The following is a 17580-nucleotide window of genomic DNA, read 5'->3' on the forward strand; positions in this document are numbered from 1 at the left end:
GAAATGGCTCTGTGGGCAAAATTCAAGTACGAATGACCAAGTTTTTAAATTGTAAAGTAGGTGCAACATTTAAAAAAATGTTACAGCACTGCATGTAATGCTAACAATATTTACATTAACTGCTTACATGAAACCATAGAACTGTAGAAGAGAGAAAAAAAGAAAAAAACCTGGGTTTCCCTGGTGGTGCAGTGGTTGAGAGTCTGCCTGCCGATGCAGGGGACACGGGTTCGTGCCCCGGTCCGGGAAGATCCCACATGCCGCGGAGCGGCTGGGCCCGTGAGCCATGGCCGCTGAGCCTGCGCGTCCGGAGTCTGTGCTCCGCAACGGGAGAGGCCACAACAGTGAGAGGCCCGCGTACCGCAAAAAAAAAAAACAGAAAAAGAAAAAAAACCAAACCTGTGTGGACTGAAACAATACCTAGCACCCACATGAAGCCATAAGCAACCAGTGAAATCATGGGCACAAACATACTTTACATGGTCTACGGATGTAAAGTATACACGGGTCAGGGATGCAGAAACCTAATTAGTTTAAAATATCAAAAAGAAGGCTTGGCAGACATAAACTCAGTCTGAAGACAAAAAAGCAAAGGCTAAAAAAGCTTCTACATATCAACACACACAAAAACCCACATACACGCAGACACACCCAATACGCAAACACACATATGCTGTGAATCTGTAAATAAAGACAACCGTGTAGACAACACAGTAGAAAAGCAGACTGGTACAAAAAAAAGGACAACATTAATGGTTTAAACATACCAAATACATCAACTTATAACAAAAATAGTCAACTAAAGTACACGAGGTTACTTCAGGTGACTGCAGGAAGGACCAGGCAGGCAATCCGGCCATGACAGGAAAGACAAACTCAACATACCCCCAGAAGGAAGGGTTCCTGCCTCCAGGCCATGAAGCCCAATGTAGCCAGTTGCACTCCATCAGGCTTGGGGGTAGGGGTGAGAGTGGGAATGGAAAGGACAGAGAGACACAGGAGACCTGGGAGAAGAACTAAGAGCTGTTGATATCAAAAGTGAGCCCAGGTGCAGTGCTCTGTGCTGTGGCCCCGAGAAACCAAACAGAGGAATGACCTTGGTCTCCTTTTTCCTGAGTGACTGGAACTCTGCTACATCATGGGACTGAGGAGCTGGTGGGGTGGATGAGAGAAGAGAAGCGACGTGGTGGGCATTTAACGGGTTCAGAGCCTGCCACTGGAGGGCCTCCCAGAAGCCGAAGCAGTAGGCTGTGGAGGGAATCCCAGGCGAGGGAAAGAGGCAGTGCTCTCCCGAGGGTTAAGGGTTTGGAGGTGGGGTTGGTGGCTCTAAGAATAAAGAGATAAGGGATCCCTTCCTTTGACAATCCATCAGTTGAATCCAATCCAATCAATTTCAGGCTGAAGGCCTGAAACTTGGCTCAATTGCCTGGGAGATAGGGTTATATCACCACCACAAAAACTGTGAAAAAAAGATATTTATGTTGTGCTACATTTCTTATTAATAACCTTGTACTTTACAATGGCTCACAGTTTTAGGTTTGTATACTTGCAATGTAGTATTTTCTCTCTACATTTGTTTCACATGTTTTTACTTAATATAATATAAATAATTTGGTTAATAGATTCAACCTGCACATTTCAGCCACATTAATATATATAAGAATCTATTAATGGTATAAATAATTCTTTAAATAAAATAAATCTGATATGTTACATAATACTGATAAAAAATTACCATTGCTAATAATTTCATAAGCCACCTTAACTTCTGGTGTAAGTAATACTGATGAATGGATGTGAAACTTGCTTTGATGATTTGTACTTATTTTTGCTGCTACAGAAAAACTGAATTATAATCAACCTTACCTCTGATAATGGTTTCAAAGTGGGGCTTTGCCTCCATGTACGGAAACAGAAAGTTTTATCTTGTCAGGTATTGTTTACAAAAAAACCTCAACTCTGAGCATCAGTGGTGGTGCAGCATAAGCTGTCTAGTTCAAGAGGTGGCTATCAAATGTTAACTACAGAAATGACTGAGTAAAATATCCCATCTAAGATTTTTTTTTTATAAAACCTATTCTACTTTAAAACTTAGGTAAAAAAAATATGCAACAAATGGTTGCAGTTTCTGAATTCTTAATTTAGACCTGTGAGCCCTTGTCCCTTTAGAAATCTGCAAGGTTTCGATTTCCTAGACACCCGAAATCAAGTCCAGTGCTTCCAGGCAAGGTTCATTCCAAACAGACAATATAAATGGACACTCAGTGGTGTGCAGTGTATGTCATAATTCAGTTAATACATTATCATGCCTTTTCTCTGCTGTTAAATACAAAAACAGCATCTTTTACATTATCATAGAAAAGCATTTAGGTTGTATTTTTATTTATCACTTTACACTTGTAGTCTCTGGTAGGTGTACTCCATAGAAACCAAAGAATTTTGTACACTATTTCTTTGTACAATAAAAGATAAAGTGTGCATTAGGTATGCTTGTACATGACAATATTGTACAATATTTACATTTTTGATATCACCATGAAATTCTGCATTTTCTATATACAACATGGAAAATTCTTCAGAAACATTTGGACTATTTCTTATAATCACAATTTTAGTATTATAGAAAAAGAGTTTCTCAGTAATCTCTTGACTATCACTCTCATCATTCAGGGATTCTGATTGGTTTTCCAGCATTCATTATCCTTCCTGATCAAAAAAAAAAAAAAAAATATTGTATCACTGTTTCTTTTAGCACCCTGTGGCGGTGTTAACTATCTGCCGTAGTATAAATATTGATATAACAGCGGCTATATCAATACTTATATACAGCTATATCTGTGCACATTCCTTTAATAAACACTGCGCATTGGTGGAGTAGTCCCTGTTATCTGGAGATCTTCCTCCTCTTGGGTTTGGGGGGTCTCATTTGTCTGTCTCCCTGTGGGATTTGGTGAACCTGGAAATAAAAGAGATGGGGAAAAAAACAACAACAACAGAGATTGAAATCACAAACACCATACGATTTCTGACAAAGAAACAGGGTAGGGAACAGACTCTGGCCCTCATTTTCTATCATTGCTATCCTGAGGCATTTAAAGTTTTTACCAAGGCCCAGATCACAGCATGCCCACAGTCACTACAGAGGATGAGAAATCTTGGAAACTAACAAGCAGAGCAACACTCTGTGGACCCCCCCAACTAGTGGAATACAGAGGAGGAACTGGGAAAAAAAAATCAATGTGGGAAATGGGACTTGCAGTTGCTACCCCCGTTGTCCATTTAAGACAAAAATAAGACGTTTCCCATCAGAGATTCCCTGAATTCCCTAATTTCACTGAAGTCTGGAAAAGTGGATAAATATATACTAAATATATTTTCTTCTTTATTTCATCACTGTACTTATTTTATAACTGCTAAGAAGGGTCAAAGATAATACAAACATACAACTCAGCCCAAGGAGGTTTACTTAGGAGAAGAATCGGATGGAAAACAGAATACCACTACCATCTGTTGGCCAATCTAAGCTTGTGTAGCCTGGGAAGAGCAATTCATACAACTCATCTTTATATACAAATGCGGAAACTAGCCGCATTTAGGGCTGTGTATCAGATCGAATGTGGTAGAGCAGCAGCAGCACTTGGTTCCCAGGTATCAGACAGCACGTATGGTTTTGAGGGGCAGAGGACAAGCGCAAGGGAGGCGATCAGGTGCCCCACATTGTATTGTGGCTGTTGTGATACAGATAGGAGGAGGCAAGGTCAGGACCCAGGAAAGGCAGGATGCGCCCAAGGCAATGGTGTAGTAAATGCTTAACAATCAGCTCCCTGTGGAGGGACACAAGCCCACTGTAGCCTATGCCAATCTCTGTGGTATAATACATGTTTTCACCACAGCCAGTTTCAGGCTACCAATGGGATGCCACAGAACTCAGACTTAGGAAGGGATGTGCAGAATCAGCTCTCAAGATCCACTCCAAGTTGGCTCAAATGCATGTTTTAAAGGTAATGTTTAGATAAAAGCAAAGGCCAATGCTATTCAGAGTCAAATACAGAAAACTTTAAAAAATATTATATTTCAAAAATAACACCTAAGAGTTTCTCACACTGCTTCATCCTCCTAACCCCTCCACATACATTCTTTAAAACCACTAGTCTCTGATAAAGAGCCAACTGAAACCTTTTTAAAATTGAGGAAAGAAGGCTTTATTCAAGACTGCAAACTAGTAACCTGTGGATCAAATGTGGCCTGGAAAGGGATTTTATTTAGCTATATGGTGTTTTAATATTTCAAAAATAGTTGGCAACACTAAAAAATGAGAAATTTTACTTCTAGACTTGTAGCATCTCATGAAAATGGGAAGATCTTGCAACACTGACACAATTCCTCACATGGCTCAGATGTGCTGCAGCATGGAAGCAGGAGCTCCTTCTGGACAGAGCAGAGCCCCCAAGTTGCCAGGGTCCCCAGCACTGCTGACTGCCTGCTGGCCACAAAGGCCAAACGTCCTGAGACAGAGACTAGCGAGATATTGCCAAACCCATTTCTCTTCTTCCTGAGCAGGCACGGTGTATAGTACATTTAGTAGTCCCCTTGAATTAAAAAGGCCACATGATGGCCTTTGGGTCAGGCCAGTGGAAAGTTAGCACAAGTGATGAGCTTTCAGGTCTGGCCCATAAAACCTATCCTGGTGTCCTCTGTGTACACAGTCTTCTCCCCCCTGCTGGGCTGGATGCAAAGGATGTAATGGAGCACTCTGAGGCCCTAGGGAAGGGTGGACACTAGAAATAGAAATAATCTGAGCCCCTGAATGACGGTGTGGAGCAAGTCCTTCCTCAACCAGGAGACCCAAGTGAGGAACCATCTTTATGGCGCTGAGCCTCTAAGACTGAGAGTTGGTACACAGCCTACCTTGACCAGTGCATCTTGGTTGGCATTTCTTAATCCACTGAAATTGCTCTTTTACTCATACTTGACCCCTTTTACTTAATTATATTATTTGCCTGGCCCTAGAAGGCGTTTGAGTTTATAATCTCCGCTCCAGAATTTTCCTATAATTCTACCAGGAAAGTTAACATCTCAGGGCCTCAGTTTACCCACTTTTGAAATGTGTCGGATCACAAAATCTCTAAAGTCCATACCAATCCCAACACTCTATGAACGTATAACTTATCTCTGTCATTCAATAGCCACTAGGCGACTTGTTAGGATTCAGATAACCTTCTTAATACAGTGTCAAGTAAAAGTAAATTACCTTTCATTGCTGAGTAGCTTTTGATAATTCATATTTATTAGAGATTATCAAAATTATATTTTGAGCATTTACATTAGCCAATATATAAATTAGAGAATGATGAGTAAACCTCTCTCATTCAACACTATTATATGCACCATTCAAAAAAAATGTAAATAAAAAGTTGACTCTACTTCTTTAAAACCAGTGGTTATAGTGTTAAATAATTTAACAACAGAATGTTGGGCCAAATATTTTATGTTTTTACATAATAGTAGAAAGGAAATGAGAGGTCTATATAATCTTGATCTTGACCCTATGTTCAATTTCCCTTATTGTTTTATGGGCAGAGTGAAATTTATATTACTGAATACTTAGGCAACACTAATGATCACTGCTATTCTGACAGTCAAATGTAAAAGCCGTGATTTGAACTTCAATATTTTGCTGCTCACATTTTAAAAGAATGTTATGTGGGGAAAAAAAGGTACTTATCTCAGGAAAAATCATAGTTAATACCACTAGGTTATTTTTTCTTAAGTTATTTTTAATCTTTTCTGATATTAGTCTTTTTCTGAGCCTAGTAATTTAGTATTGCTATGTGAATTGCTTGACAGTACTTAAGGGACTTTACCAAAAAGTATAATACAATTTATTTCCAAAGAAACACAATATAATGGAAAAATAAATTAACTTACAGTCCCAGACATTTTGTCCAGTTCACTCATGGCCTCATGAATAGCAGCTTCTAAATGGTTATTTAGCTTTCCACTTCTGGAATTAATGAAAACAACACACCAGATTAATAAATTAAAGAAACAAAATCTCAATGTAATTCCCTAGTCAGAGAACGGAAGTACCCATTCCACAAGAGAAAGTCAATTTATATTTACATTTGACAATTCAGATGACAAAACACTCTGGGATTCTCACAACTGAATACTAATGATAGAGTCACATAACTACAGAAAAAAAATTGAACACATGATTGGGGGAAATGGATTCTTTCCCCTTCCACATGTTTCTCCCATAGTCTGATGATTTTGCAAGAAAGCTGGGCCACAGGTCTCTTTTCCCACAGATGTAGCTTGTCCTCTTAGAGTCCAGCCTGCTTTGCATTGCCTTTTGTTCTGGCTTGTCTCTTTTGCAGGCGATCTGGCTGTGTGGCCAGAGGAAGGGCTCTGAACTTCAGGCTCTGGCCACTAGGGAGCTCCCTCTACCCTCTCTGGAGCTCCTGGCTTCGGGAGTTGAACAAGTGAAGGCTGAAATTCTGGTACACATTTGTTCCAGGTGGGAAACAGTTCAACTCGCTACACCTGAGGCTCTGCCACATTTTTTTCCCCCCCGCAAACCAAAATGACATAACTATCTGAACAAATAAAAAATGATGGGCTCAGAGTGTCTATCACTCGTCTGACCTTTTCTCTGCACTCAGCATACCATCACATGTACTATAACACATGGAACATCTGCCATGATTGAAAGTTTTATCTAGGAAGCTGTTGAACTAATTACTAAAATCAGGCAAATCTACACTATCCATGTCTATAGTTAGGTACACTCTAATTTTTCCTTCTTGATGCATATAAAGAATTACCCAATTGTTCTGAGTACTAAGGTGATTCATTTCACTTATCTTGTCACGACAATTACCAGAAAAGCTGCAGAGGTAAACCTTTTCAAAATAGGCTGCTAGCCTGGCTTTCCAAGAATTAAGTCCTATCCCAGCATCTACATGGAGACTGGAAATTTGTTGTTGTAGAAGACTTTAGCTCACAGACCTATTTGGTTTGGCTCACATCATGTTTAGAAACATATTTGAGCTTTAGTGGAATGCTTTTATTATTTATTTATTTAAAATATTTATTTATGTTTTTATAAATTTATTTATTTTACTTATTTATTTTTGGCTGTGTTGGGTCTTCATTGCTGCACGCAGGCTTTCTCTAGTTGCGGTTAGCCCTTTGTTGCAGTGCGCGGGCTTCTCATTGTGGTGGCTTCTCTTGCTGTGGAGTACAGGCTCTAGGCGCGCGGGCTTCAGCAGTTGTGGTGCATGGGCTTAGTTGCTCCGTGGCATGTGGGATCTTCCCAGACCAGGGCTTGAACCCGTGTCCCCTGCATTGGCAGGTGGATTCTCGACCACTGCGCCACCAGAGAAGCCCTAGTGGAATGCTTTCAGATGAGGCCTTTTGGTTTACCACAGCCCTCACCAAGTTTTACCCTCATACACCAGGACTGAAAAATTCATACATTTAGTTTCTGTATATAATCCTGAGTAGTATACTGCTAGGTACCTTGTGGATGCTCCATGTACTTACTAAATAAAAATATTTGTCTAAAGCTGAAACAACGGCTCCATATTTGGGGAAATATATATGCACTTAAGTCAGTTTAACTGAAAGGAAAGATTAATGTAGTGGTTGTAACTAAATTATAAGGGCAATGCAGCACCAACCTCTTCCCCCACCTTTTATTGGCCTGTAAGCTAGCCTCTAGCTTTTATATTCTTCCCATTTACTTTTAGAAATATAAACAATGCAGAAAAGTGCATAGAATAAATTAGCAATCCCTATCAAACCCGTTTCCAAAAATAAACTGGTAATAAATTACATATTTCCTTTCATTCTTTTTTATAAAAAAATTAAGCTGAAGTTCCCATTTGTTATGAATTCCTAGTCCCATACTCTCCCACCCTCCTCCCCAAAGGCAACTAGCTGTGTTGTGTATTCTTACAGTGTGTTTTAATATTTTATATATCCATGAACAGTACCTAGTATTGTCTTTTACGTGTTTTATATATATATATATATCAAATGGTGTCCTGATATACCTACCATTCTGCAACTTTTCTTTCCCTTTTATTGCTATTTTTGAGTACTGTCCAAGTTGATATAATCTATTCACATACTGTCTTTTATTTACCTACCTTTTCCAGTTTTAAGGGGCCCTGGGCATCTTGTGGAGTCAGTCTGAGTTGTTTTCCCAATGAGGAGTTTGCTAAGCATGATTCTGGGTGACTGGATAGGAATCCAATCCCAGGACTCTGTAGGGCAATTTAAGCTGAGCTGGGGTTGGGCTAGGGCCCCTTTTGTGGACTGTTTAGCAAACGTCTTGACAGTATCACAAACTGCCCAGTTGCCTGACAATATTACACCTTGTGTAATGTGTTAAATAGCTTTATCCTTACTATTTCTTTTGTATAAAAGTATGAACATAAGTTTAAAAGATATTTGTTATGCATTTTTATTTACTATCTTATGGGTTTAAAATTGACTATGTAAAAGTTCTGAATATCTAAAAAGAGGTAAAATGTTTCAGTGAAAAACCATCAGAATCTTGGTTCTCTCACCTTTAATAACAAAAATAGCTAGTATTTATTGAAAAGTTTATATGTGCCAAGAATTGTATTAAATCTTTATATACATTATTTCATTTAATCCTTATAACAATCTGATGAAGTAGGTATTATGACAACTGTTTGTACGCAATACTTCCTGACTTTTTAGGGAAAATTGGTGAAACCAACTGCAATTTTATAGCGAAGAAGATGGATATTTAACTACAAATAGTTTTCAAAAGTAACAGAGTCATAAAAATGTTTTCCCTAACTATGAAAAATTACAGTGACATCACCATTAAAGAATAAAAATAATTCAACATTATTTGTTGAATAAATAGACAAAATTTTAGGAGTTTGTGATTTCATTCTTCAACGAGATATTTAAAATGTTTATAAACACCTTGTATCAATTTAAGGTAATTAGTATGTTTTCCCTTTAACAAACTTAAGTAGTTATTAGAGGGTGAAATGACTACTTTTGGAAGAGAGAATAAATATGGAGATGTGGCGCAGGAAATTACATGAATACATCATTGGAATCAAGAGGTAAAGAGAGTTTCCCAGATGTCAGATCTGCATACTAATTTTTACACTAGCTGGTCAAGTCAGGAAAAAATGAGCTTAAAAGAGGAAGAGAAAGCTCCATGAGTCCATGAAATGAAAAATTAGTCAAAATTCAGTCTTCTAGTCCAGAGGGCCTCCTTATGGAGGCTCTTCGACTATTTTCTCTTCCCCACTGACATTTAATAATAAACATTTTTACTGATGGACACTCTAAAAGCTACTTGATTAAGCAATAGATGTTCATATAATCACATTTCTAGTTATTAATGGAGATAATTGCCACTTACCTTCACTGCCTACATTGTCACACATTACCCTTATCCTCATTAGTTAAAAAAAAAAGCCAGGTTCACATCTGTGAATGGTATGAGAAATAAGAGGGAAATGAGAAGTGCACGTTGCTCTGGACTATCAGTTCAGAATTTAAGCAACTCACTTCATGTAGAACAGAACAAACTTGGATAAGACATAAATGTCAAGAAACTTCGATTCTAAAACCTAATCCACAGGGAAAGTATGCAGATTTAAGAAAAATTCAACACATGAGAGATCAAGGTGGTGGAGTGCGAGGATACTGAATCTACCTGCACACCCCACCCCCTGCCCCAATGAATATATCAAAAATACAACTATTTGTTGAGCAACTCTCGCTGAAAACGACCTGGAGACTAGCAATAATGACTCCTCTACAACAAAGACTGTAGAGAAAGGTCCACATGGAGTCTGGTAGGAAGGGAGGAGAAGATATCTGGTCGGGAGTCGCACACAGAAGAGGAGGGGTTATCACCAGCTTGGAGATCCTCCCTGGGGAGCATGGGGTTCAAGCCACATTCAGGCACCCCAGCCCTGGGGTCCAACACTGGGAAGATGAGCCCCTGAGCTGGTTTGAAAACAAGTGGGGCTTACTGGAGGGCTGTAAGAAACCAAGACTCCGCTCTTGAAGAGTGCATGCACAGACTTGCTTACTCCCCCGCCACACACACACACACACACACACACACACACACACACACACACACACACACACACACACACACACACACACACACACACACACACACAGCAGAGAGACAGCATATTGGAAACAGCCTGGTGCTTTGGCTGGCTTGTCAGCACACTCCCTAGCCTTCACTGGGTTCCTGCTCCAGCCCCTCTCGCTCAGGCACTGCTCTCCACTAGAGCAGGGGCTGCCATTGCCAGTGAGAGTGTACACATTTAGAGGGAATGGAGCCCGCACAGACCCTCTGACCAGGGCAGAAGCAGCCATTGCCAGTGCACGTATCCCTGACCACATCTGGAGGGAGGAGAACTAGCTCGATATATCAAGTGAAGACACTACTTTAAAAAGATACATGTACCCTAATGTTCATAGCAGGATTATTTACAATAGCCAAGATATGGAAGCAACCTAAGTGTGTCCAACAATAGAAGAATGGATAAAGAAGTAGTATATATATATACAATGAGAATACTACTCAGCCATAAAAAAGAATGAAATTTTGCCATTTTTAACAACATGGATGGACCTGGAAGGTATTATGCTTAGTGAAATAAGTCAGAGAAATACAAATACTGTATGTTTTCACTTACATGTGGAATCTAAAAAAAAAAAAAAAAAAAAATGAATGTAACAAAACAGAAACAGACTCACAGATACATAGAACAAACTAGTGGTTACCAGTAGGGAGGGGGTGGGGTGAAGGGCAAGATAGGGGAAGGGGATTAAGATGTATAAGCTACCAGGTATAAAATAAGATACAAGGATATAACATACAGCACAGGGAATATAGCCAGTATTTTATAATAACTTTAAACAGCGTTTAATCTATAAAAATATTGCATCACTAAGTTGTATACCTGAAAGTAATACTGTAAACCAGCTATATTTCAATTTTAAAAGATAAAGAAAATTTAATACAGTAAGTATCATTTCTTGGTTTTAAAGTAAAAGTATGATTTATGTTATTACTTTATCACTTTCCAGATTCATAAAAATAAGGTTACTGAACAAATATATATGTACATATAGGCAGAAGATTTGATCCTTACTTAAAATCATATCTAAAAGCTATGTAATCTTTTTCTTTAATGAAGCTATTTCCTCTTTTAAGTAGAAAATGACCCTGAGTGATTCTTCAATAAATACATTAATATTTCTTTTGTGATCAGGCTGTAATAAGCACATCACTTTAAAGATATGTATTTATTGTACAGTTTGATTTGATTATAGGATATTGAGAATTAAAATGACTACATAATGCTCTAAACGTCTAATATGGTGATAGAATGTTTCAACTGGCAAATATACGTGATGATTTTGTTTGTTTCAACTGTATCTTTACAATAAAAACAACTGTTTACTAAAATAACTGTTTACAATAAAAATAACTGTTTACTAAATACCATGTTAAGGTTCTCTTTATAACAATTCTAAGAGGTTGGAATTAATATCCTCATTTTAGAAATGAAGAATTTAGGCTCAGAGAGGTTAAATAACGTACCCAAGGGTACACATAGCTATGTAGTGATGGAAACAGGATTTCAACTCAGGTCAAAAACCAACTCCCCTACCCCCTGGTTCTCCTCCTCCTTTCTGATCACTATTCCCATCTCCTTCATTATCTCTAGTAAATGTTCAAGTGCCCCAGCGTTCAATCCTTAGCCCACTATTCAAATTGGTAATATGTGACTGCAGTCAGTTTTACATAATCAAATACCACTTCTTCCCAGTTTCAGACTTGTACCTGTGGGATCACAGGTACCTCACACTGCACTCAACAGTTTTCTCCTGTGTTCCCCACTTCAGTTTCCACTACCCATGAAGTCACCCAAGCTAAAATCCTGAGAGTTGTCCTTGATTGCTTGCTCTCCTTCACATTCCAACCAAATCACCATGATGTTCTGTCAGTTTTACCTCCTAAATATATATATATATATATATATATATATATCTTGATCATATTCCTTCTCCTCCATTCTCATGGCTCCCCTCCTGGTCTGAGTCCTCATCCTCCCCTGTCCTCTGACAAGGCCTCCTAAGTGGATGCCCTTGTCTCCAATACTGTTCTCCTAAAATTTATCCTCCATATAGCTATATCTAAAGTGAAAATCCAACCACCTGTCCCCTTCAGGCACTTCCAATAACATAAAGACCCACGAGGCCTTACTAGGCCCTTTATGGTCTGGCTCCTGATTATATCTTTGGCTTCATCTTTTACAGTTTCCTGTCCCCTAAATCCAACTGCTGATCTTATCTAAATGCTATCTCCCACCCCCACCGCATCATCCTCGTTTCTGTGTCTGGCTAATACCTATGCAGTGTGTAAGGTTTGGCTCAGCTATTACCTCCTCTAGGACGTCTTCCATTACCTGAGTTTAATGCCACTTCTCTGTGATCCCAAAATATACTATACATATTCCTGTCATTGCAACTTTAGCATCTTAATTATTTGTTTCTACATCTGCCTCCTTCACTAAACAGTGATGTCCAGGGACTATAGCACTGTGCCTGGTTGGCACAGATTTTTTGCTAAATTAATCTCCTTAAATTGGAGAATAAATAAATGATTAAATAAATAAATAAGTGATTGGGTTCAAGTATCATTTATCATTATGTAACCTTCAACTAATTATTTAAGCTATTTCGGTCTGAGTGTCCTCACCTATAAATGGGTTCAGTAATTCTGGCCCATCTTCTGATTGGGAGAATAGAAAAATGGATTTTAAATCATATATGCAAAATGTAGAGTATTCTACTAGGCATTTATAAGGCAAGTCAGTTTACTTAGACAACAGTCTGATAAACAAAACTGTTTTGCTTCATATTTTTGTCTTTTACCTCTCCAATCCATACTCTTAAGTTTATGGTTTCATGAGACTTCCTTTAGATAATGCCACTTAGGACTCGTATAAATTCACCAGAAATAGTAAACTGGCTTTGAGGAAAAATGCTTAAACTGCTGTTTGTTACTCATTACCTTTCAGAAATTGCTTAATAGCAAATTTATGGGGAAAATACAGCTCATTTCAAGGCAGTATATCTAAATATTTGGAGGAGTTATTTTATTTCTGTGTTATCAACAGTTTTGGATATATTGCACATAATCCAGCTAACTGGCATACCTCACCAAAGAAAAGATTTCAGGGATATTTTACATCAATAAACAAGTACTATCAGGCTTCCTTGGTGGTGCAGTGGTTAAGAATCTGCCTGCCAATGCAAGGGACACGGGTTTGAGCCCTAGCCCGGGAAGATCCCACATGCCGCAGAACAACTAAGCCCGTGTGCCATAACTACTGAGCCTGAGCTCTAGAGCCCGCAAGCCACAACTACTGAAGCCTGCGCGACTAGAGCCTGTGTTCTGCAACAAGAGAAGTCATGACAATGAGAAGCCTACCCCCGCTCACCGCAACTAGAGAAAGCCCGCGCACAGCAACGAAGACCCAACACAGCCAAAAATAAATAAATAAATAAATAAATTTATAAAAAATAAAAATAAAAAACAAGTACTATTGAATATTCTAAAGCAAACGGCCCACTGAAAATTTGTGACTTAGGTAGTTTGCAATTTCCCTCCTTTCATCCAGACCTTGTATGAATTTTATAGGCTTTATTCTACTGCGAAGCTCTGCATTGTGTCACTGCAGTCAGAATAGAGGGGAGGGGACTTGCCTCACTGTGTGACTTATCTATAGTGAATCTGGCAATTCACTTGGCCCTCACCACAACCAGTGCCAACTTGCTACCTTCCAAAGGAGTCCCAAACATAGGAGCACAGGAGTTTACTCCTTGCAGCTGGCATCTTTTTGAGACATTCTAGTGAGGTGAAGAGAGTCTCCCCAAGATTTGTTGAGTTCTAAAATTTTAGCTCTGGCAAGAATTACTGAAGACACCACTAAGAGAATGAGTGCCCTTTAATAGATATTATTATCATTATATAAGTCTTTTATACAAGATACACTACTAATCATTATGTTTTCATAATTCTTAGATGTTGGATAATATGAAAATTATAGTAACTGAACAGGTGTATTGATTATATACATATTTAAAATAACTTTCCATGTACATATACAGAAGCACATTTATAGTTCTCTACCTTAAAATGAAATAATAGTTATGATATATAAAACTACATTGCATTACAGTCAAATTGTGTTTCAAACATTATCTACTTGTCCATACTACATTTACTCAGACTATAAAGATCTAGAAAAAATTGAATAATAATAATGTCCCAAAGTTCAACTTGTTATTATAATTCCAAAGAAAGCCTATTGCCCCTGCCCCAAGAAAAAGTAATGATTTACCATCACTCTGACTAACAGTTAATCTGCCAAAGTTATTCACATGTGTACAACTAGGGGTGAGGGGCTTTTCCCCCTCCCAAAGTATTTGAATTACAAAGGGATATACTTTTGCTACACTTTCAGAGACTAATTGCTACATGTTGAGAATATTAATCATATTTTCTTTCCCATTAAATGGGAGGGATGGAGACGGAAGGAGTAAGGAAAGAGCTGATGAAGTGGGAAACCCCACACACAGTATAAATTGTTAAGAAAATATTTTCTGTGTAGCTAATTTATCTATAATGGTCCTCTTGGATGATAACTATTAAGCAGTACTTAGGCAAGAACCAAGATGGACAAAATCAGTGAGATTTCATTGTCCCTTTGAAGGAAAACCAGTAAATTATATCCTTGAAAAACAAAACAGAAAAAAAATAGTGCTTACTTTCTGTTCCTTTTCCGGGCTCGGCTGTAAGCTTCTAAACCTTCTGTTAGTGTCTTCAACTTCTCGGGCTCCACCTGAGTGAAGGCATGAAGACCAAACCACATTACCCAGACCTGTAATTGTTAACAGTGTGTTTATTTTCCTGCTGTACAAGCAGGTGCTGCACTGGGGGAAGGGAGGCTTAACCCTCATTGCCCTGTCAAATGCTCTGTCCTCACTCCAGCAGAGGTTGATTCTGCGGCTCCCAGGCTGCAACATCAGGGGAAATGAAAGACTGGCTTTCAAAAGTGTCAACATTTTCAAAATAATGTTTTAAGAACAAAACTTGGAATTTTAATAACCTTCATTTCACAAAATCATATAAGCAGGAGATCCTGGTTTGCTTTCTGCACTGCCTGATACTCAGCAATTGCAAAGCTGTATTTCATTACGGATGAACAAAAGCGGTGGTTAGTGAAGGGGGTGGACTTTGGAGCCAGCAGATGGAAGTCTGAATCCCACCTCCTCACTTTCTAGCACGAATAAAACACTTAAATTTCCTGAGCCTCAGTTTCCTCCTCTTTAAAATGAGGACAATAATACCTACCTTCCTGCTAGCATCGCCGTGAGAATTAAAATGCAACAAGTCACGCTGAACACTTAGCTAAGCAGAGAGCAGCTAGTGTTACTCAGTATGCGTTAGGCTCTGCAGAGGCCAGAGAACGAGTGAGGCACTAAGCTGCACGTCCTCCTTAATGATGTGGGAAGAGGGTGTTGTTACACCTGATGGGCGTGTCCTCTCCCCTGTCCTGCTTTCCCCCGCCAGCCTAGGTTATGTGACGTCTGCTATCTCATCGCAGTGTGCCAGTAAATGGTGGCTGGGGGATTAGTGGGGAAGGGGAGGTGCAGCCTTTGTCACCTGTCCCTTATAAACTCTATCATGGTTCTTGAAGCCACTTCTCCTAAGAAAAGCAATTAATAAATAGGAAATGTTGTATGTGAATAAAAACACATTTAGAAAAACACTGCTACTTTTATTGATCTTGAACATAATCTAAGTAGAAACAGTACTGCCTTGCTGTGTAAATATAGCTTCACAGTAAGTCCCCCACCATCCCTTAACCCAGTTTTTCCCTCACCCCTACACTACTTTTGTATAAAAATTCAGAGGTTGCCAAAACGCCTAGTGGGTAAGAAAATTTACACTAATAAGCAAGGAAATGATTAACTTTTGTCTTTAAATCTTCCTGACTCATGAACACCATTCATAAATAATTTTTCTTTGACCCCTTCAAATCTAGTACACAGTAATGATTAACAAAGGGTCTCCATTATCAAGTCTGAAAACAAGCATTTCTAATTATTCAATGAGAAAAACAGTCAAATAATGGAAACATTTTCCTTTTCATGACTTCTGTATTTTGTCCCAAAGGATCCAAATGTCTTATATACACACGTTCATTGGGGATACCTAATGTATTGTGCCAGAACAAGAGAGAACTTTGTTCCAGTAACAATTCTACAGGAGTGATGAAGTGTCTTATTGGGATGACTGGAAAAGCTTAAGTAAGATGAATATATCCATGTGTTGTTTTCTAAAAAAAGGTGCCTGGATACCTTTTCACATTTCACATTAGAAATGAGGTTCTATCGTGCATTCACTCACACAAAGAAAGTATGAAAGATATTTCACACCTTACATTTATGTAATTTATAGCTAATTCTGCTTATATTTAAATTATTTTCTTGGCAGCCAGGAGAAAGCTCTCCTGTAACATAAACTTCTATTAGACACAAACTGGTGTAGTGAGAGATCTCAGCAGGGATTGATGCAGGCAACAGAAAGCAGATTCACAGTGAAACAAAGCAACACATCACAATGAAAACTTACCCAATTGGTCTTAATTTTAAAAACTAAGTTAGGTTGAACTACTTTTAAAAAATCATCTATTTTTGTTTTTAATTAAGAAATAAGGGGCAGTAAAAGCATTTCTTGTGCAGTTATTATGTAGAAGGTACTCTTTTATTATTTAATGTGGTAATACTGCACACTAGTATTGTTTTGTCACTTTACAGATGGGACTAAGTGAGTTTAAGCAACATGGCCAGCACTGAAACTCAGACCTGACTCCAAAGCAGCCTCTCTCCACCACACCAACTCTAATATACATTGAAATATACATAATATATATAGGTATATATATAAATATATACACACATATATACACATGTAGGTATATATGTATATGCACAATACTCAAAAAATTAGGTCAAATTATTTTAAATCCAATTATAGTTTTATAGATATTTAGATGATACTTGCTCAAACTTATCTTCAAAAATTTTTTTATGCTTGGATAATTTTCTGGTGATTTTTTTGAACTAATTCTCTACCATGATTTCTTCATTTAAATATGCCTCTAAGGTTCTATGGTATCTCATAATAAATTACATTATTTATAAAGGATTCAATGACCTTGAAAGAGAAAGCAATGACGGTGCTTTCTGAAACTAAATATAAGTAAGACACACATCACTCTGTATTTCTGGGATGACAAGATCATACATATCCACAAGTAAATGTTTAGTTTATTTGGTTTCACAAGTTTAGTACTCTTCTGTATTATGAAATATAATACATGAAGTGGGTGTGTTTGTTCTGGGGAAATATTCATCTACTTCCACAATATTCAAGAAAGTCTTTAAAGATACCCGCCCGCTCCCCCACCA

The 17580-nt window shown here is 38.2% G+C and overlaps 1 protein-coding gene across 2 annotated transcripts in view; it reads right to left on the bottom strand.

The window, feature by feature from the left end:
* Nucleotides 1-322: 322 nt before the first annotated feature.
* Nucleotides 323-17580, bottom strand: part of MBD5 (methyl-CpG binding domain protein 5) — a 404162-nt gene continuing 386904 nt past the window's right edge. For both annotated transcript variants that reach the window (XM_027131635.1, XM_027131637.1), the window contains 3 exons: nucleotides 14872-14945; nucleotides 5929-6004; nucleotides 323-2956 (listed from right to left, as the gene is read on the bottom strand). In XM_027131635.1, coding sequence (XP_026987436.1) covers nucleotides 2885-2956; nucleotides 5929-6004; nucleotides 14872-14945 — 222 coding nt within the window. In that variant the 3' untranslated portion in view covers nucleotides 323-2884. The remainder of the gene's footprint in view (nucleotides 2957-5928; nucleotides 6005-14871; nucleotides 14946-17580) is intronic.

Source organism: Aethalodelphis obliquidens, unplaced genomic scaffold (genome assembly GCF_003676395.1).
Source record: "Aethalodelphis obliquidens isolate GAN/ISIS:26980383/991018 unplaced genomic scaffold, ASM367639v1 scaffold2, whole genome shotgun sequence".
Classification (NCBI taxonomy): domain Eukaryota; kingdom Metazoa; phylum Chordata; class Mammalia; order Artiodactyla; family Delphinidae; genus Aethalodelphis; species Aethalodelphis obliquidens.